The 22,185-nt window shown below is 36.0% G+C and overlaps 2 protein-coding genes and 2 long non-coding RNA genes across 5 annotated transcripts; 2 read left to right on the top strand and 2 right to left on the bottom strand.

Moving 5' to 3' along the window:
- Positions 1 to 744: 744 nt before the first annotated feature.
- gnb3a (guanine nucleotide binding protein (G protein), beta polypeptide 3a) lies at positions 745 to 6,794 on the bottom strand. The gene is given in 9 exon segments (XM_058747715.1): positions 745 to 1,487; positions 1,606 to 1,822; positions 3,627 to 3,783; positions 3,785 to 3,826; positions 3,915 to 3,981; positions 4,083 to 4,245; positions 5,135 to 5,198; positions 5,798 to 5,940; positions 6,059 to 6,794. Coding segments are annotated over 9 exon segments (1,017 nt in total). The 5' UTR covers positions 6,116 to 6,794; the 3' UTR covers positions 745 to 1,380.
- On the top strand, positions 1,408 to 14,431 carry LOC131522306 (uncharacterized). Of its 2 annotated transcripts, none has more exons than XR_009266500.1 (7): positions 1,408 to 1,439; positions 1,568 to 1,729; positions 3,664 to 3,836; positions 4,138 to 4,269; positions 5,790 to 5,916; positions 6,077 to 6,164; positions 14,309 to 14,431. It is a non-coding gene; the product is annotated as an uncharacterized LOC131522306 (long non-coding RNA). The 2 variants fall into 2 exon arrangements; XR_009266501.1 differs by lacking the exon at positions 14,309 to 14,431 and adding an exon at positions 10,911 to 11,097.
- Positions 11,561 to 22,172, bottom strand: p3h3 (prolyl 3-hydroxylase 3). Its single transcript, XM_058747714.1, has 16 exons — positions 21,616 to 22,172; positions 21,224 to 21,408; positions 20,947 to 21,105; positions 19,799 to 19,985; positions 19,456 to 19,587; positions 16,812 to 16,954; positions 16,553 to 16,642; positions 16,389 to 16,441; positions 16,225 to 16,304; positions 15,002 to 15,129; positions 14,790 to 14,885; positions 14,544 to 14,694; positions 14,332 to 14,449; positions 13,759 to 13,834; positions 12,220 to 12,360; positions 11,561 to 12,139 (listed from the first exon to the last, which is right to left on the bottom strand). The coding sequence occupies exons 1-16, from the start codon at positions 21,902 to 21,904 to the stop codon at positions 11,972 to 11,974; spliced, it is 2,196 nt and encodes a 731-aa protein (XP_058603697.1). The 5' UTR covers positions 21,905 to 22,172; the 3' UTR covers positions 11,561 to 11,971.
- LOC131522307 (uncharacterized) lies at positions 15,085 to 19,602 on the top strand. Its single transcript, XR_009266502.1, has 4 exons — positions 15,085 to 15,221; positions 16,395 to 16,502; positions 16,778 to 16,974; positions 19,478 to 19,602. It is a non-coding gene; the product is annotated as an uncharacterized LOC131522307 (long non-coding RNA).
- Positions 22,173 to 22,185: the final 13 nt, after the last annotated feature.

Below are 22,185 nucleotides of genomic sequence, written 5' to 3'. Positions count from 1 at the left end.
AATGATGAAAATGTCATAGTATGCCACTACATTCAGCCCTGCAATTATTGAAAAATAATCGAAACTGTCAGCCAATTCTTCAGTTATGTTTATCTCTGATGCCCACATCATTTTTAAAAGCGTTGTTACTAATTTATCTGAACTATTTTGTAACCTCAGAACAGTTATCCAATATCTGTTTGCTACTGTTCAGAAGTCTGGGGTCGGTTTGTTTGTTTTTGAAAGAAGACTCTTGTGCTTGCCAAGGCTGCATTGATTTGATTGAAAAATATAGTAAAAGCAGTGCAATATTCTTGCAATTTAAAATAACTTTTCTATTTTAAGATATCCTAAAATGTAATGTAATTCTTGTGAAGGAGAAAGGTGAATTTTCAGCATCATTACACCAGCCTTCAGTGTCACTTGATCAGACACTTGAAATCAATAATGGAATATGGAAATGGCTTCATATTTTTGCGGCGATTGTGATGCATTACATTTTTTCCAGAATTGTTTTAAGAATGGAAAATTCAAGATAACAGCATTTATTTGAAATAGAAATATTTTTTAATATTTACTGTCACTATTTTGATCAATGCATCCTTGCTAAATAAAACTATTCATAACCTTCAGGAAAAAAACTGACCCCAAGCTTTAGAATGGTAGTGTGTATGTACATATTCACATTTGTTTCCAATTTCATCAGATATGAGAGAGAAAAATCAGGCAGGTTTGTCTTTTTTTTTTTTTTTTTTTATTGGCCTGAATAAGCAGAAAAAACAGATGACACTATCAGTGCACTATCAAAAAAAAAATCTTAACACTAAACTCAATCAGACAGTCTCACTAAAACTTGTTTAATCTATCCGTAATTTGTAAACCGCATTTTATAAAAGTGAAAATATCATTCTGTGTAGACTTAAGTCATTATATTCGATCTTGCGCAACTATTTTGGCAACCTCTGTCATATAGGTTTGATAGCACATGATGCTTTTAGATATCAGTAAGCTTAATTCAACTAGAGTTGAAAGTCTTATTTCATATGTTATTATAGATAATATGCTGTGACACCCATGTGTTAAAGACCCTATCCAAAAATTACCTCACAAATCACCAAATAGGTAATGGCTTTGTAAATGCCCACTTTTGCAGTTAGCAGTCCCTGAAAAACAGGTTTTCTGGTATTGCAAGATTTCTTTAACAATATTATTCTACAGGTCAGCCCATCTCTAAATGAGGTTTTCTTATTCACAATCTTTCTCGTTGTGACGGCACAACAAACATATCGCTTTCCCTCCCTACTTATACAACTATATCCCATAGTCCTGTTTCAATTGTCCCCTTTACATTTTTCCCTGTCTTTGACATATTCTATATTTGCCTCCGTTTGAGACAGAGCCTTAGTTCCAGATCTTCAGAAAGCTATCCCATGATCCTGTGCAGCAGGCCATCCCATCAGGTGTCACGCCAATACAGCTCACTCTGTTGTCATGACCAGATAACACTCCTGTAAAAGACAAACACTTATTTTATTATAGTTAATATACAGATATTTTTGCATCTAATATGCTTTATCGTTCTCTTGAGGTTGACATCCATCCTTGCATCTCTTTCCGGTGACGTACCGACTCTCTCCGCCTTCAGCGAGTCCCAGATGTTGCAGTTGAAGTCGTCGTACCCAGCGAGGATGAGTCTTCCAGAGAGGGAGGGAGCGAGGGAGGTCACGCCGCACATGATGCCGGAGTCCTGGTATGTGATGAGCTCCTGGTCTGAACGCAGGTCGTACAGCTTGCAGGAAGCGTCGTCTGAACCTGTGATCACTGCATTGCCATTGGGGAAAAACTGAAAGATGACACACAGAGAAAAATGCATGCATTTATTATAATACAGTTGAAGTCAAAAGTTTGCATACACCTTGCAGAATCTGCAAAATGTTCATTATTTCACATAAAAGATGTTTACATATAGTCCACAAGAGAAAATAATAGCTGAATTTATAAAAATGACCCCCGTTCAAAAATTTACATACACTTGATTCTTTTTGTTTCCTGATAGTTGTACATGACACCCTTGTTTGTCCTGAACAGTTAAACTGCCTGCTGTTCTTCAGAAAAATCCTCGAGGTCACACAAATTCTTTGGTTTTTCAGCATTTTTGAGGATTTAAACCCTTTCCAACAATGACTGTATTATTTTGAGATCCATCTTTTCACACTGAGGACAACTGAGGGACTCATATGTAACTATTACAGAAGGTTCAAACACTCACTGATGCTCCAGAAGGAAAAACCATGCATTAAGAGCCGGTCATAGTTTTTCATTTAGTACTGGCCTTCAGAAGATACTTAAATGTTTCCCAGAAGACAAAATAAGTTAAATTTACCCTGATCTTCAAATCCAAAAAGTTAATGCATAGTCTTTCCTTTCCTTTCCTTTCCTCCTCCTTTTGGTAAAATAATTAACATTTTGCAGATTCTGCAAGGTGTATGTAAACTTTTGACTTCAACTATATATCGTAAAACTTGCTGCCACTGTAAGTGTGTGCTGTGTGGATGCTTCAAGCTGTTCTCAGTGGTTGTTAGTGTATCACTATGTGGTTTCTAAGTTGTTCTGAGTGGCTGCTTTCTGATCCAGGTTCAAAGACTTTAGAATATTTCTGGTCCCTAAAGATGCCTGGGGTTCCTTTCTCAGTCCCTAGGATTTTTGCTTATTCTCTTATTGATGTAAAACCACACCTCAAACTGCGCAACTGAACATATCCTTCATGTTTGTAGTGCAAACAGTGCAGAATAATCTACATAATGTACAAGTTAAAGGCAGTGGTTTTCAACCAGGAGGCCGGGGCCCATTCGGGGACCTCACAAACTTCCAAGGGGGCCTCAAAATAACTTAAAAATGTAAAAAAAAAAAATTAAATAAAAGCCTTAAAAAAGGCTAAAACAACTAAAAATCACCTCTTCGACAACAGTTTTTTTTTTCTTTGAAGAACCAGTTATTAAAAGTATTAAATTATTAAAACTAATAAAAATTAATGATTAAAACTAATAAAAAACAATTCTGAATTAAAATACAAAATAAATGTTAGAAAAAAACTTACTACTAGAGAAAAGCTTACAACTGACTGAAATAAATTGTTTTATTTTTAATACATTACCTAAAAGAAAAAACTAAATAGAAATATTTAATATCTAGTAAAAATGACAAAAGCACATAACAATATCAGTAAAACGTAAACAACTTAATTAAAAACTAACAAAAAAACCAATTGAAAATAATAAATACCATAAAAGTATATTAATAATACTCAACAACAGTGCTCTATGGGCATTTTTTATAATGTATACACATTCTTCTAGTTTTGCCAAATGTAAAAATATTTCAGTAGTAAGAAATGGTTTAAAAAAAAAAAAAAATTATAATAATAATTAAAACTGTTAAAATCTTGTGGCTTTCAAATATTGTTGCCTGTGGGGAGGGGGTAAAGAAAGGTCAAAAAAGGTAAGAACATCAAGGTATCCCAAAACAAAGAAGGGGTTCAAATCCTGATGAACATATAATAGTATATTAAAGTCTTAGCAAGCCTCTTTCATTAAAAATCTAAGTAATCAATAGTTCTGATTAATTACTGGCTTACTGATCATTCTTACCCCTATGGCGTTGATGTCACTCTCGTGGCCTCCAAAGGTCTGTCTGCACTGGCCGTCACGGATGTCCCACAGTTTGGCTGTGAAGTCACAGGCTCCTGAGATGAAAGTGTTGAAGTCAGGGGCCACACCCAGAGACATACAGTCACCCAGATGACCTGAACACCGTCTTCTGCGTTCCTGTCTCAATGTCCCACAGAACACTGAAAACAGGTCAGAGGTCACGTTATTACTGCTAAATTCTCTTTGCCATTTTAGTTTATAGCTATTAGAAGCCTAAAGTGAATGTACCAGGTACAGTCTCCAGAGCTGGTGATGATCTCATTGTCATTCAGGAAGCGGCAGCAGGACAGGTAACCTGATCAACACAAAACCCAGAACACGCCGCTAGCTGATGTTAAATATTTCATTGGCTAGATATTGCTCTTGGACATTGTAAACTGGTTCACATATGCTCACCTGTGTGTGCTGCGAGCTCACGCATGACCTTCACGTTGCCATCTTTGCCCTTCAGGTTATAGATGGAGCACATGTTGTCAAGTCCTCCACACGCCACCATGTTTCCTGAAGGTGCGTACGCACATGTCATCACCCACGAGGACTTCAGTGGGATTGCGTGCACCTAAACCACAATCAGAGAGGATGGGTAATTAATATTCTACAGATCAAGGTTTATTGGTGAATGCTAATATATATACATTGAGCCTTATTCATGAAACTTTCGTAAATATGAATAATTGGTGTGTAATAAAAAGGAAAGTGGACTATGTGGCAGTTTTATTAATTAATTAATTCATTTTGTTATTATATTTACTATGCTAAATAGTGCAGAATGCAGAGCGCCATAATCAGAATGCAGTATCAATAGAACACAAAACGTTTGAATGTTTTACACACGGTTTTTGGAGCAGGTGTACAATTTAAATAACATTTAAAAAATATGAACACTTTCATGAGCAGTGAAATAATTAATGAAAATTTACATCTGAACACAAAAATTCATTCTGCTTGTGTTTAATGAATTAGATCCAATGGCAACTTTCTCCCATCTGTGGCTTTATTTCTAATAATTGCAATAATTGTCTCGTTGCATAATTATGTGCCTTAAACTGTGAGATATGAAGTCACAAATAAAAGGCGCAGTTAGCTAACAAACACAGTCAATTGTTAGATATAATCGCAGTAGCACTAAATAAAATCAAAATGACCTTGGTTTATGATTAAATATGTGGCTTAAACCAGCTTCTATAACCTATAAGAACTGAAACCGTCTCAGTCCTGCTTTCGTGCTTCATGTCATTTAAATACATCTCCCTCTTGCACACAATGTGACCACTGGCAGGTACTGATTTTCTTAATAGCCTTCACCAGAAATGATTTGCATTTAAATGTACATGACAGCAGCTCCAAGTTAAAGCAACAACAGATAATGATAGGCTCGATGATTTTTTTTGTAGCAAAGGACTAAGATCAGACTTAAGAGCATGTAACACTGAAAAACGTTTCAGTACCTTGTTGGTGGTGTAGCTGTCCCATACAATCAGTTTACCGTCTTGAGATGCACTGACACACAGTCTGAGAGAAATATAAAAAAGGAAACATCAGGTTAGAAAATAAATGTTCTGTATGATTTATTATAGTATTTCTTAACGTTTTGAATTAGAATTTATTTGATCTATTTCCAGTTTTCATTTCAGTTTGTTTCAAAATTTTAATGCGCTTTTGTCATTTTTATTAATTTTTTAATATTTATTAGTTTAGTAATTTTACTTAGTACTAAAATTTTATTACAAGTTTTTAAAGTTAAACCTGGACCAAATAAAGTAAAAATAAAGGTATAAAAAGACTTGAGTGGTTAATTCAGTGTTTGTCTCAAGTGAATTTACTTAAACACACAAACACTCAAAAGCATATGCAAAAGATCTGATCCCTTTCCAACCTCCTTTCATTAAACAGAATGTGGTTTTGGTGCAGAAGTCAGATTTCTTAATCACATTCAGACCTGCATCATTAATACAGCTTACTATTGTATCCATGTACAAATATCTGTTTACATAATCATTCATTTCACTTATCTTTGCCCAAATAAAGTGTATTGTGTGTATTTGGATACGCTTGCAGACTAGTACATGTGGAACAGAATGTATTGCTTTTATTTGCATATAGATGTTTACTTCGAGTCCCCCCAGTGCACGGCATAGATTTTGGACAGATGTCCTCTCAATGTCTTCCTGGTCTTTAGCTGGACACGGCCCACAACAGCTGTCCCCGCCACATGATCCTGCAGCGTGAGGTCCTGCACTGCTTTACGAGCCGCCTATAGAGCACAGAACATACACATAACTGATATTACAGCTGATCTAGAACTGAGAATCACTGAGTGATATTCTGTAAAGTTACACAGATGTTTGTGAAGACGTATTCTTGACACTAACAGTAATCTCATCCTTCAGGCTCTCCGCCTCCTTTCGCAGTTGCTCCATTTCACCCATGGCAACGGTAGTCAGGCACGGTCACCCACAGATACAGACAGGAAGTGAGGTCAGTAGAGCCAAGAGAATGCTGGGGAAAAACTCTCCTGAAAATGAATATACATTTCATTGTTACATCAATCATGACAGTGCAATTTACTTTAGAGCTCATTGTTGTTGCTTTCACTGTGATAAATCTTCAGTTCCCTCGTTCAACATCTATTTGCAATTCAAAGTCCCTTCGACCTGGTTTGCAAATCCTCACAAATTAGGATGCATGCAAAATTTCACTCATTCCATCACCACAAACATACAAGTGCATAATGAGTCAGAGTCAAACAAGAAACTACTTTAACAAACACCATACACCTGCTTTTATATAATCAAATATTACATACATAGATGGTTTGGTTCATAAATAATTTATATACATCTACAACACGTTAGTTTTTGGGTACTGGTCCCTTGAAACTAGAGTAATAAGAATGATAGAAACAATGAGCAAAACAATACATTTCTGCTGAAAACTTTCCTGAAACCCATATTAGACATTATCGATGAGGCTTGACTTTCTCAATACTGTCATCTATAATAATTTTGCCCTTCATTCTGCATGGTTCACCCCAGTTTGCGTGTACAATTAGAGTGCTGTCATTTGCCTCAACGAAAAGCACTTTTAAAGTAACTATTGAATATCATATCTTACCTTGCAAAGGAAGATTAATGTAGGCTATGTCCTTTTGTTGAATTGTTTATTGAATCTTTGTGTCTCTCTCGAGCTCTCATGACCAAATGACTTTTGCCTAAAATTTGTTTGAGAGGAGAAAGCGAGAGAGCAAAGGGTGTGGATGGGAGAGAGGTGGACCGGTGGGAGGGAGCTATCCTGTAATGGACATCAATAAATAGCCCTGTTCTGGAACTCGAGGTGAACGTCATACCTGGAATTGTTGTATTTGTCGTCAGTGTGAATTAAAGGGCAAGGTAATGTTATTATCAACAAGACCGTGAGCACCAAACGCCATAACCAGAACGAGAGAGAGGCGGGCAAGAGAGAGTGAGTTTAAATCCACACTGCTGAGATTTTAAGGGAGGCCTTTTGAATCAAATCTGCTCTCATCCGATTATTGACTGCTCTTTGCATCTGGATAAGAGCTACAGTAGAGATGAGATAGAGGATAGAAACAGAGAGCTGGGAATGGGTGTGAAAGCGTGGCCTAGCCATCGTTTGAATTTGAGTTTTCGGCAAATTACTTTGTTTAAAGAACAGTCTGCCATAATATTATCAAGTCATTTCCAAACTTTTATGGTTAAAAAGTCCTATAACTATTTATTTAGAACCTAAAAATGATTCATTACGTTACATTCATCATACTATGATTAATTAGTAGGACATTTATAATAATAAAAAAAATATTTCTTAATATGTGCACCTTTTTAAACATTCACAATGTAGAGAAATGGTCTTTTTTATCCAATATCTTGCATCTTCTGATATCTTAAAAGCATTTATTCTACCTAAAATGAAGAAGTAAAATGTTGCCACAGCTCCAAAACAAATCAATTTTTTGCAGATTTAAATCATAAAACTGATTTAAAGAGAAAATTTCCTATTGTAGTTCATTATCATAATCTTTACTTTGGCATATTTGTAAGTAAGAACTAAGTCGGTAGCAACATATAAAAGACCAAAACTACAGGACTTAAAAAAAACGTCATCACTTACCTGTTCCTCTGGGATGTTTCTCCACTCTATTTGTATCACTTATTCCTTTTCAACTCTCTATCCACTTGCCTTTTTCTCGAGACAATGTTCATTCAGGTTTTCTGCTTTACGCACCTTCTGATCCCTCTCTCTCTCTCTCTCTCTGTAAACTCTGTGATGCTTTTGTGATGGGCAGATGAGGATTGGAGGGGATGAAGTGAGATCAGGGCTGAAAGGATAAAGCCTGGGATGGAGAGAGCAAGAGGGAGGGAAATCTGTTAGGAGAGGAGAGAACAGAGAGCAAAAGACAAGAGAACTACATAGTGGAGAGAACCAGGTCATGGGGTCACATGACAGAAAAGCAGGTGTGAAGGGCCAGGTGAGGGAGAAGACAGGACAAATTTGATTTTTTTCTTTCTCAGATGATACCTATCCATCCATTTTGCCTTGGAATAATAAACAATGAAAATGTTGGCTAAATATAGAAGTTTTCATTGAATAGTGCTCAACTGGATGGTTTAAGGCCCTGTAATGGACTGAAAAACCTACAGTGACAAAGTTATTGAACCAAATTTCCTAAGCTTTTTCCTAAAGATCTGCACTGATGATACATCCATAAACTCTGAACATAGATGTCCTTGACAACCAATACGTTTTAAAAAGCCACCTGATGAGGGTCATGCCTATTAGTCATGAATGAGCTGGTAGAACATCCACAACATTCTCACATGTCAGTGTGATGGAAGAAAGCTGAAAACAGTAAATAATAGACTGGAGAGACATTTCTATGTATGGAATGATGAGCGGTTTCAGATCACTGGGAGCTGGTGTAGCGTACCTTGGAAACTTTCAAAATTAGCAATATTTATACTATAATAGATGAGCGGAAGGCTTTGTGATTCAACTACAGTATAATACACACAAGGTACGGTAAGTTTTATTCTTAAGAGTGTGAACACTATTATAACAAAACATAAATAACATCGTTTCAGAAACAGGAATGCGTGAGGACCATGAGAGAATTTTGTGCAACAAAAGAGCTTAAAAGCCTGTGAACATTTAAGGCTTCACTTAAATCAATTTTAGTGTCCTGATTTAGAACTGACAAACTATCATTATCATAAATATAACTCGTCCTCCCCCACCTCGCTGAACCAGACAAAACATCACAGCATGGTGGATAAAATCATCACCCGATTTAGCAAGGAGGGGGGACAACGCGACCCATGGGTGAAAAGGATTATATTCTATTAGGACAAAAGGGAGTGGTTTACTTTTGCATGGATGAACATTGAGGAAAGGTTATGTGCAGCATTATGTTTTACAGTGTCATGTAAAAAGCCCTTTATTGAAATGCATAGTTAAGATGTGTGCATTTATATAGGGTTGTCTGTGTGTGAGGGTGGATCAGGTTTTCTCTATGTTATGGGGAGCAAATGTCTCCACAGTGACCTTGAAATCAGCTAGATTGTGGGATCAGTCAACACTATCCATGAAAAAAAATGGCTTAATAAACATGCTATGTATTGCCTTAATGAAAAAGGTTTCTGTTTAGATAGGTAGGAAAAAGAAAACATCATTAATGCAATATAGAACAATAGAAGTTAAAGGAATGTCCTGAACACAAACAAACTTATGTTCTTAAATATTAGTTAGATTTTATATATTTATTTTATTATTTAATTTGGTCAGTCCTGTAAATTTATTTGGTCCAGCGGCTTTCCAATGTTGAAAAAGCAGTAAACCACCCGTGTATTTCTCGCGTACTGCTTCATAAACACTAAGAATTCGGACATACTATTCTTCACGCCGAGTGCTTTTCACATTTTATGTAGTATGGCAATACATGGTGTAGTACGCAGATCCAATATCACTTTTCTTTTCACCTCTCTGTGATTGTACGTTTCAGTCTGTCAGTGTATTTTAGTGGTGGGGATTTGTTAGTGACAGGTTACTTACATTGTTACAACAGCAGGTGGCGACCTCTTTAAGAATGGGTCATTGAATCATTCATTCAACCATTTTGTTCAGGAACAAAATATCACTACAGCGTATTGTTTGGAGATGCAGTCTATTTTCTGGGGCTTTGTTCGGAAATATTTTCATTGAGAAAATATGCAAAACTATCTGGCATTATTTTGCCTAAAGTTCAAGTTTCTGAGTTAATCCTGTTTACTTTGTTAGCGCACATTACTCTAAGTTAAGTTAATAAACAGATGAAATTAGTTTGTCTTAAACGTTTGTTTGAAATACCCTTCTGGAATGGTGTTGGTTCCCTGATAAGATGGAGAAGAACATCCTTAACTCCCTTCCAACTGTCAGTCTGCTGTGAGCTAGAGATGCACTAAAGTTTCCGAAAGAAAGCATCCTAGAGCATTGGCTAAAAATGGACACACTGTGAAAAACCTGCAGCTGTGTGATTACATTGAGAAATCCAGGTTAAACAAATGTCTCACTCTAAAAAAACCATGCTAAAATGTATGAGAACAGACCATCGACTGCTCCATTATCACTATTAATATCCACGCTCTTCGGCACTAGACAGAATCCTGTGCACAACACCAACATGTTGTGTAATGTTATGTTACCATGAGGGAGAAAGAGATTATTCATGAATGCATCTTGGTGATAGTCAAACATCCATGGAAACAGGTCAGAAGGGTCTTAGTCATTTACCTAAGAGGTACATCCATACATCTGCTCTGCTCTTAAACACTTAACTGTTTTCCAGGCCTGCTGAGTATCAAATGCATAGGATGATATTAACACCTTATAAACCATTAACCATTCTATCCTCTATTTTACAGCGCAATGTAGATTAATTCAAGTACAGAGGTTCAATGGCCAGTTTAATTCAGGCAGGAGTCAGATTTTTAATGCATTAGAGGAGGGTCAGTGGTATTAGGGTTTGAGTTTAATGGAAGGGGTGTCGTGTTGAGATGGGGAGTCGGGGTATGAATGATTACATGATTTCTTGCTTGGATTATTATTCCATACTCTAAATGGGAGATTTGTAAGCTTCATAAACAAATGCACTCATTTATGCAGGATTATCTGTAATCTCGCTCTCCATCTCTCTCCCCCGCCCTCTTTTTTCCTCTCTCATTCCATCAGTGCTAATGTACCGCAGGACGTCAACACCTCCCCTCCTCCCTCTCTCCGCTCACTTGTTTTAATGTACTGTTGTCTAGATGTATTAAACACTTGTACCTTCTGTCTTTTTTGTCTCAGTTTTGATTCTGAGAAACAATAATAAACTAATAATAAATTAAAGGTGTGCACTGTTGTGTTGATCGCTTTGACAATGGTCTTGGATTTATATTGACACCTAGTGGTGTGGATGCAGTATGAATAATTTTTTTTTTTTAAAACACGAGGCCACTCACTCATGCAACGTTTAAGGTTACTGATCTCATGTGAGTGTAAAAAATCACCCAAAAAATTTAAATTTGAGTTTGTTGTTTCTTCATTGGATCAGATTTGGAGAAATTTAATATTATATGACTTACTCCCCTGCAGTGAATGGGTGCCGTCAGAATGAGAGTCTTAACAGGTAATAAAATCATCACAGCAGAAGCACTGATTTGAAGTTAAAAATATCTTAACGATTAATTTATTTATTACGAACACATGTGTTTGTGATGTTTTTATCAGCTATTTGAACTCTCATTCTGATGGCACCCATTTATGCTAAAATTTCCAAATCTATTCCAATGAAGAAACTCATCTACATCCCTGATGGCCTTGAGGGTGAGTAAACTGTCAGCAAATTACATTTTTGGGGGTGAATTCTTCATCTTTATGGGTGAACAAAAAAATAAAATAAATCTTCATGTTCAATATGCAAAAAAAAAAAAATAGAATGAGGAAGATTTTCAATAATGAATACTGATTAAAAAGAAAAATAATAAATTATTCCTTGAACTACAAAATTAGCCCATTCGCCACTACTTTATTTTTTGATTAAAAAAATTAAATTTAACCAAAATCAAAACAGACATACTGAAACAAAGTCATAAACACATGCACACACTCTCATACTTTTAGAGACATAACCATGTGCAACACTCTGGGATAAATATAAACTAGTGTCCATGAAGAGACAGTGAATAAGCAGTGAGGCATTTGATGTCCATGGATGTCTCTTTGCTGATTGGCTCATTCATCTGTCTTTCTTACAGTTCATCCCGCCTGCCTGTCACTCTTTCTCTCTCTTTGCTCCTCTCTTTGCCTTGGCTTCTTCCGCTGCGGGCAGTTTTTGAGGTACTCTCGCCATCACCCCTCTCCTCTTTTACTACACTTTTTCCATCCGCGGCCCATAAATTTTCAGCTTCCTCACGTTCCTACGATAAAGTTAAACATATGAGTTAGAGCACATAGATACACCACTTTTAGTTTTAAGGTTTCCACTAAAGTTTCTCACCATATCTCTGTGGTGCTTTTCAGTGGTGAGCCAGAGCGCCAATGCACATCGTCGACCCGCTGTTACTGCAGTAACGCCATGGGGATTGACAGGTCCTGATGTAAATCCAACCAGTCGCCCGCATTTTGGCTTAACCCTTGCCTGGGAGAGAAAAAAAAGAGATACTGAGATATTGGGTCTCATTCACTAATCATGCATTTGCACCATATGCGTATAGCAAATTGTGGTTCAACAATAACTTTTGTATTAAAATTTATTCTAAATTAACGTATGCAAAAACCATACTCTAGGTGGCCTGGGTGTTGAGATAAAATTTTATACATCGATATTTTATATTTCAAAGGCAATAAAGGATGTGCAGAAATGGCTAACCTCGGGCATAGTTTAGAATATTCATTAATATTACTCCAGATTCATTAATATAATACTATACATATACAGTGCCCTCCACTAATATTGGCACCCTTGATAAATATGAGCAAAGGCGGCTGTGAAAATAAATCTGCATTGTTTATCCTTTTGATCTTTCACTCAAAAAATTCACAAAATTCTAACCTATCATTGAAGTAAAACAATAGAAAGTGGGCAGAAAATCTCATGATGAAATAAATGTTTTTGTCCAATGAATGTTGGCCACAATTATTGGCACCCCTAGAAATTCTTATGAGTAAAATATCTCTGAAGTATATTCCCATTCATATTTAAATGTTTTAGCACACCAGGGTGACTAGGAGCATGAAATTGTCCAGCCATGACTTCCTGTTCCACAGGATTATAAATATGAGAAACGCAAAGGTCAAATTCCCTTAATCATCCATCACAAGGAGTAAAACCTAAGAATATAATTCTGATGCACAGAACAATATTGTTTGAGAGCTAAAGCATTGATAATCCCCATTTCCACCATCAGAGGAATTATTAAGAGGTTCCTATCAACTAAAGATGTTACAAATCTGCCTGGAAGAAGACGTGTCTCTATATCGTCCTAATGCACAGTGAGGAGGAGAGTTTGAGTGGCCAAAGACTCTCCAAGGATCACAGCTGGAGAATTGTAGAGATTAGTTGAGTCTTGGGGTCAGAAACCTACAAAAAATATAATGGTCTCTGATCAGGTGTTCTCCAAACTCTTCAGGCATTACAGGAGAAAACTCAGAGCTGTTATCTTGGGAAAAGGACGTTGCAATAATTGGGTGCCAATAATTGTGGCCAACATGAACTAGAGAAAGCATTTATTTTACAATGAGATTTTCCCCCCACTTTCAATTGTTTTACTTCAATGATAGGTTGGAATTATGTGAATTTTTTGAATGAAAGATAAAAAGGATAAACAACGCAGATTTATTTTCACAGCCGCCTTTGCTCATATTTACCAAGGGTGCCAATATTAGTGGAGGGTACTGTATAATACCCCAAATTTATTAACATTAGAATGTTTTGAATTAGACAAAAGGTAGAGATAGAGATAGCTTATGAGAAATGTATAAACATGGATCTAAATGAAAGAAAAACATTTAGTGAATAGTGGGAATTTAATCTTACAGTGACTGTTTTGGCATCTCGATCAGCGAAAAAGAATTCACCTCCTTCAAAATCATCATTCAGGTAAAGAACTGCACTGCAGAGGCAACAGGATAAAGAAAATCACAGTGTGTGCATAACAGAAAAGTGAAGAAGAAGAAAACAATACATTTATGTCAGTCATTTGTATTATTTTACAGATAAACATGTCTCTTTCTATTCAAATGAGGCTGAGGCTCACTGTAGAATATGCTGGATTCACAAAAATCAGCACCTCATACAACCAATGTTGCAGAATTATTCCCAACAGAATTCATTTTTAAAAGCAGTGTTTGTACACACTTTATACTGAACATTTCCAGCAGCGATCGCCACCAATCATTAACTTGTATTAAACGTTTTCTAATTTTGTAAGAAGCTTGAAGTCCTATTCTGAATTTTTACCACAAATCATCTGAATCTTGAATCTTCTGAATTTAGTGAATCAGTGAAAACAACATAAGCAAATGAAGGAAAAAATATCAGAAAGCCTATTTATTCCTAGTGAATTTTCTTTGTGTTTTGCCTACAGTTGTCATGTACACATCTGTGCACCTGAGATCTCGATGAGTGAAAGCAGGAGCTTCTCTCCAGCACTGTCTGGTTTCTGGCTCCAGGATACAGTTATCCACATGAACTGGGTGAGAAAGATCCGAGCGCCCCTCCTGATGTCCTTCATACACAAAGTCATATATGCACCAAACCCTGTTAATAATGTGTTTATGCGTGCATGACTGTTCCTGATAGAGCAGTATAGAAATTTGTACCTGGGATGGCGGAGCGGCACACTAAGTGTGTGTAAGCAAAGTAGAGAACAGAGTGACTTCTGAAGTACGAGTCCATCAGAACTTTAACAGTCTCCCCGATCTCATGTAACAGCCTGGCATCTGATTGTTTAACCAGCCCATCTTGAGCCAACTGGAAAACAGTTATTTTCTAGTGTACTATCTGGGGTATGTTTGGTGAAAATGTCTATAATTTTATGAATCATTCTAGAATGAGTCATATTTTACCTTAAGTGCTCTGAGAACAGTCAAACCCTCAAACTTCTCATGCGGCGTGTGAGGAGAGCGCCGCCCCCGATAACCATCACCCGCTGATGCAGCAACCTATCATCAACACATGCAGAATCTGATTTGAGATTCTTGCAGCTGCTCTCTGTTAGTACGCTGATTGCAACTGTAATTCAAATGGCAGATTTTTGGATGATTATTGAAAAGCTCACGGTAGCGAGCTGCATCACGCGATCACATTCAGATTGGGATAAAACTCCATCCAGAACCACTCGGTTGGTGCCATTCAGCCCCTGATCATCCCTAGTGACTGTTACGCCAACCACAGGAACAGGACCACCTGAGACAAAGAGAGTGGAGGAGTGAGTGGAAAAGGCATAAATGCAGGATGAAGAAGAGAAGAAGATTATACATACAGTATAAAAGCTTTTTGTAAGTTGATATATTATATTTATTTATTTATAGTAAGATAAGAAATATACGCAGTAAGATTTTTAATGTTTTTTAAAGAATTATCTTCTGCTACCAAGCCTGCATTTATTTATGATCCAAAATACAGCAATAGCAGTAATATTTCGAAATATTTTTACTATTTTAAAATAACTGCTTTCTATGTGAATATATTTTAAAATTTAATTTATTCCTGTGATCAAAGCTGAATTTTCAGCATCATTACTCCAGTCCTCAATGTCACATAATCCTTCAGAAATCATTCTAATATGCTGATTTGCTGTTCAAATTTTTTTTTTTATTATCAACAATATTTAAAACAGTTGAGTAAATTTTTTTCAGGATTCTTTGATGAATAGAAGATCCAAAGATAAGCATTTATCTGAAATAAAAAGCTACCATTCGAAAGCTTGGAGTAGTATAATTTATTTGTTTTTTACTTTTTGGGGGGAAAGAAATTATAGAAATGAATACGTTTATTTAGCAAGGATGCTTTAAATTGATCAAAAGTGATGACAAAGACATTTATAATGTTACAAAAGATTTCTATTTCAGATAAATGCTGTTCTTCTGAACTTTCTATTCAACAAAGAAACCTGAAAAAAAATTCTACTCCGCTGTTTTCAACATAATAATAATAAATGTTTTAGAGCAGCGAATTAGAATATTAGAATAATTCCTGAGGGATCATGTGACTGGAGTAATGATGCTAAAAATTCAGCTTTGAAATCACAGGAATAAATTGCATTTGAAAATATATTCAAATAGAAAACAGTTATTTTAGTTAAAATATTTCAAAATTTTACTGTTTTTGCTGTACTTTTGATCAAATAAATGCAGGCTTGGTGAGCAGAAGAGACTTCTTTAAAAAAACATTAAAAATCTTACTGTTCAAAAAGTTTGACTGGTAGTGTGTGCATATACTGTACTGATATATAAACACACACACATTACAGGACAGGATGGACAGAAACAGTGCTTGTACCTGCATAAAATCCACTGTCATCCACTTCTTCCACTTTCTCACCCTGCTTCAGTTTCTTGTGAAGTTTTTCTTTCTCTACTCTGAGAAGAAAAAAAGTTCGAATCTGCCAGGAAATTTATTTCACCAATCCCTTTCTATATATTTTTTCTATTTTCCTGTCTCACCTCCAGGTTTCTCGCAGGGATTCGGGCACGACATCCTCAGGAGTCCACAGATCCTGATGGGGACAGAGAGTGAGACTGAGGCCTTTTTTGGCTAGTTTCAGAAGGGAACAAAAGGTGAGAGGTGAAAGACAAAAAAAACTCAAAAACAGCATAGAGGTATATACCGGGTCACTGAATTTAAAGTCCAAGTTTGCCATCCCAAAGTACAGTAGTCTCTTCTCTTGCAAAGCTCTGCTGATATACTTGGCAATTTCCTTTGAGAAAAAAGATAAAGTGGTCATTTAAAGTCTGTATTGATCTGGACCATTGACTCATCTATTCATCCATCCATCTAACAGACAGACCCATCTATAAATGCAAACATTATTCTTTCTACCCCATCTCCCAAGTGTCATAGTTACTCCACCAGTCAATGCATCATACCTGCATGGGACCTGTTTCCTGAGCCCCTGTGTCGCCCTCTAGAGTCTGAGTGTAGAGCTCCAGATTACTAAGGGAGTCTGAATCTGTGGGGTAGAAGAGCAGCAAGGAGCGCAGGGTCTCCACCGCCCCCTTCAGGTCACCAGCTGCAGTACACCAAAGAGAGGTAACTATTAAAATTCATTTTTGTTAATTAAAAATAAATAAATAAATATATATCAGTGCTGTCAAATTATTAATCACAATTAAATCGCATCCAGAATAAAAAAAATTGTTTACATAATATATGTGTGTGTACGGCGTTTATATTTTAAATATATATATATATATATATAATATAAATTATATGAATATAAATATGTACATGTAAATACATGTAAATATTTTCAAAATATATACTGTATGTGTGTGTATTTATATATATACATAATAAATATACACAGTACACACACATATTATGTAAACAAAAACTTTTATTTTGGATGCGATTAATCGTTTGACAGCACTAACATATATATACATACAATCATGGCCAAAAATATTGGCACCATTGGTAAATATGATCAAAGAAGGCTGTGAAAATGAATCTGCATTGTTAATCCTTTTGATCTTTTATTTCAAAAATTCACAAAAATCTAACCTTTCATTGGATAATAAGAATTTAAAATGAGGGGAAACATCATTATGAAATTAATGTTATTCTCAAATACACGTTGGACACAATTATTGGCAAACCTAGAAATTCTTATGAGTAAAATATCTCTGAAGTATATTCCCATTCATATTCACCATTTTGAGCACTCCAGGGTGATTATGAACATGAAATTATCCAGCCATGGCTTCCTGTTTCACAGAAATATAAATAGGAGGGAAAACACAATGAGAAAAACCAAAGAATATATTTCTGATGTGCAGCAAAAGATAATTGAGCTTCACAAATTAGTGAAGTGGCTTTAAGAAAAGAGCTAGAGCAGTGAAAATTCCCATTTCCACCATCAGGGCAATAATTAAGAATTTCCAATCAACATAAAATGTTAGGAAACTGCCTGGAAGAGGACGTGTGTCTATATCATCCTAATGCACGGTGAGAAGGAGAGTTTGAGTGGCTAAAGACTCTCCAAGGACCACAGCTGGAGAATTGCAGAAAATAGTTGAGTCTCGGGGTCAGAAAACCTTAAAAAAAATAAATAGTCAAACTACAGCACCTACATCACTACATGTTGTTAGGGAGAGTTTCAAGAAAAATTCTCCTCGCTCATCCAAAAACAAACTCCAGCATATTCAGTTATCAGACACGACTGGAACTTCAAATAGGACTGGCTTCTATGGTCAGATGAAACTAAAAAAATTAGCTTTTTAGCAGCAAACACTCAAGATGGGTTTGGTGAACACAGGGATAAAAAGTACCCCATGTGTACAATGAAATATACTGCTGAATTTTTGATGTTGTGAGCCTATATTTCTGCTGGAGGTCCTGGACATCTTGTTTAGACGCATGGCATCATGGATTCTATCAAATACCAACAGATAAAAAATCAATAAGTGACCGACTCTGTTAGAAATCTTATACCGGGCCATGTTTGGATCTTCCAACCGTACAATAATCCAAACACAAACCTCAAAAACACAAAAATGGGTCACTGAGCACAAAACCAAGCTTCTGCTGGCCATTCCAGTCCTCTGACCTGAACTCTATAGAAAATGAGTGTGTGAACTGAAGAGAAGAAGCACCAACATGGAGCTGGGAATCTAAAGGGTCTGGAGTGATTCTGGATGAAGGAATGATCTCTGGTCTCTTGTCAGGTGTTTTCTAACCTCATCAGGCATTATAGGAGAACATTTAGAGCTGTTAAACTGGCAAATAGAGGTTTCAAAAAGTATTGAATAAAAGGGTGGCGTTAATTATGGCCAATTTGTATTAGAGAAAAACACTTATTTCATAATGATATTTCCCCCCATTTTAAATTCTTATTATCCAATGAAAGGTTAGATTTTTGTGAATATTTTAAATAAAAGATCAAAAGGATTAACAACGCAGATTAATTTTCACAGCCTTCTTTGATCATATTTAACAAGGGTGCCGATATTTTTGGCCATGACTGTATATATATATATATATATATAAGATGAAAAGTAAAAAAAAAATTTAAAAAAACTAATAAAAATTACAAACACAACAAAAACTAAAATTCTAAAAATTAAAATATGAAAAATATAAGCCAATTCAAAATATTTGTAAAATAACAATGCTATTCATATTCGCTTCATAAGATAAAGAGTCTTTAACACTGCCATTGAAACTGTACACAGGTCAGAAATTAGTAAATACATGTAGTTAATTAATATTACTCAATACTTAAATTTATATTACACGGTTACAAGGACACATTAAAAGTGTAACCGAAATAAAACATGGGAAGATAAAAAATAAAAATAAATACAATAAAATCGCAAATTTAAGTTGTATCATGTACCATTGTGTTGATGTATTACATTGATGCCTTTAGATAAACTTTATTCAACACAGTGGAATTATGTTTTTGAAAAACAAATAAATAAATAATAATAAATCATTTGTAAATATTACAAATAATTTATGACTAAACACTGGTAGGAAACAAGTATTTGTGTCTCAGTGACATCTAACCTTTGAACTGTGCAATATGTAGGTGCTCGAGCTGTAAGGGCAGGAAGTCCTCCAGAGCAGAAACCCTTCCAGGTCGCGTTGACACTAAGGTCACACACATCTGTTTGCATGACAGCAAGGAGAGAGAGAGGTCTGAAGAAACAGAGAAAAACTGAATTCACTGAACTGTTATATGATTGCTTAAATATGCCATTAAAGGTGCAACACTATTTAAACTGTTTATAAACAAGTGAATTATTTGCAAATAAGATTGGAGTTTTACTACTCCTTGAAATAACCTGATGTTATACTACTAATAGAAGCTGCGATAACTTAGACTTGGTAAATAAACATCTTTTTTCACCTGCAGCTCTCTCATAAACGCCCTGAACGGTGTCTGGCTCCTCCGGAATGACCCGGGACGCCATCACACATTGAGCTCTGCACTCTTCTGTCTGCTTGAGCGTCTCATTCACACACTCCTTCCACTTCTTCACTGCCTTCACCAAATCAGTCGAGCTCTCAGCCAGAACGGCTGCATCATACATCTCCTAAAAGAAGATACACAACCTTACAAATGGTAGAGAAACTGAGAATAGCGATATACAAGTATACATCTAATTCAATTCATTTAAAAAGGAGTGAGACAAGTGAGAACAGTGAGGTGTAGAACAACCACATAATTCACAGAAGTTGACATTATCCAAATATCTGTCTCAAAGACAAAAGACAGCGCGGTCAGTGTGGGAAGAAATCGCCAAAATAACACTCTGCACAACACACTAGAAACCAAAATTACTGTTATGATTCACAACAATACAATTACACTGCCAGCAGTTATGAGCTGCTCAGACATCAGTATGCACACTGAGCACATGGCATTCAATTTACACAATATATCTAGTAGTGACATTTGCAACAGTGTTATTTTAGTATCATTTATCATCGTCTTTATCAAGATTTGTTTCTGTCCTGTAAATACATAGTTACATATTAACCGAAAATGTGTAGGCTGAAGCTTTATCTTATTTTTCCTACCCTTGTTTTATTATAATTCTAATAAACATCACTTCCACTAATTTTAATCTATACCAAACAGACACAAACACAGTTACTTAAGCTTGTCATAACTAACTGAAAGTTACATTTTTCATTCACTGTTTACATATACAAGTGATACAAGTCAAATTATTATGTACTTCAAATTAATTATTATAGTATTTTGACTTTGCTTTAATTTTCACAATTTTCAGTCAATTTAATTTTACTTTAAATTTTAATAATTGTGTGCTTTTGTAATTTTTATTAGTTAAATATTTTAATTTTATTATTATTAACTTATTTATTTCAGCTAGTTGCCAAAACATTTTTATTTTTTAGATTTAAGTTTTTTATCCAATATTTCTATTTTATCTTATTTCAATGATCAAAAATAATTTCTCAATATTTTTAGTTTAACTAACAATAAAAATGCTGGTCTGCAGACTGCAGATTCCCTTCTGTTGAACTCACCCAGTGTTGCTCCTGCTCTCTCTCTCTGTCCTGGAAGGATTCTTCTTTCACTCCTAACAGTCTCCTGTACTTCTCAATGTTGTTCCTCATCTCCAGGTGAGTCGGATTGGCAACAAAGAACGTGTGAGCAGCTGAAGCTGCTTTGGCCATTTTATCCAACTGTATAACAGAGAAAGAGGGAGTTTAAACTCACAAAACAAACCAGGGTAGGTTTACTCAGACCTTTCCAGGTGTGTTGCCTGATTTCACGTTTAAACACTATGATTGGTCATTTTACCTTGTAGTAGGTGACTTGCAGGTAGTTGTAAGGGTTGCGTGTTCCAAATTCATACTCAATGTCAGAAGATACTGGGAGCAGAACAGCAGGAGAGACGCTTCGACCCATACAGAACCTCACACACTCAGCCCGCACCTGGATCCAGTCTAGTATCCCCAGGTTCCAGAGAGTGAAATCCTCTTTGTCTACACACACACACACACACACACACACACACACACACACATACATACATACACATAAACATTCATTAACATGCACTGAACTGGATAAGTAATGGAAAACTCCTAGTATTGTGCTGTAAATGAATGAGTTGCTCCAGGTCACTGAAACACTCACACACTGAGATGGAGATTGCACTTCCTGCATCTGCACAAAAAGTTAGCAGTTACCTAGTTTGGAGATTTTATCATCTCCTGCTGTTAAACACTCGTCGTGACATTTTCGTCTGGTCTGCAGGAGCTTGTTTCGCGTGGAAATGGATTTCTCCAGGAACTCCGCTGCGCGCTCCCAATCCTCCCTAAAATACGCCCGAACCCCGCGGTAATAGAGTTCATCGTAAGGGGCTGAAAGTCCGGACGAACTCTCTGAAGATAGTCCGCTGCCTGCTGCCATAAATACATGGTTGAGAATGAAGAGAAACGCCACGTATACAGGGCTTGTGTTTGAGCGTAGCGCCATAACGAAGGGCTGTAGTTGGGATGTGAGGAGAAGAGGGAGGAGGTCATACAGAGGAATGAGGGAATACGTGCCTGGCAGCGAGAAATATACAGCACGAGAGAGGAAACTAATGTGTCTGTTTGAGGACAGATTTGCTCATAAAAATCAAGTGAATATGGGTGCATTATTATTTTGTATTACATATTTATTTACTTAACGTTACTTTAAAATTACTTAATTACTAAAACAAGAGTCGTACGGTTAGACACTTTGATTTAATCTATAGTATTTACATAAAAATA

This window comes from Onychostoma macrolepis, chromosome 16 (genome assembly GCF_012432095.1).
Source record: "Onychostoma macrolepis isolate SWU-2019 chromosome 16, ASM1243209v1, whole genome shotgun sequence".
In the NCBI taxonomy this organism is placed as follows: Eukaryota; Metazoa; Chordata; class Actinopteri; order Cypriniformes; family Cyprinidae; genus Onychostoma; species Onychostoma macrolepis.
The sequence above is the reverse complement of the archived record's forward strand: the minus strand, read 5'-3'. Positions and strand labels throughout refer to the sequence as shown.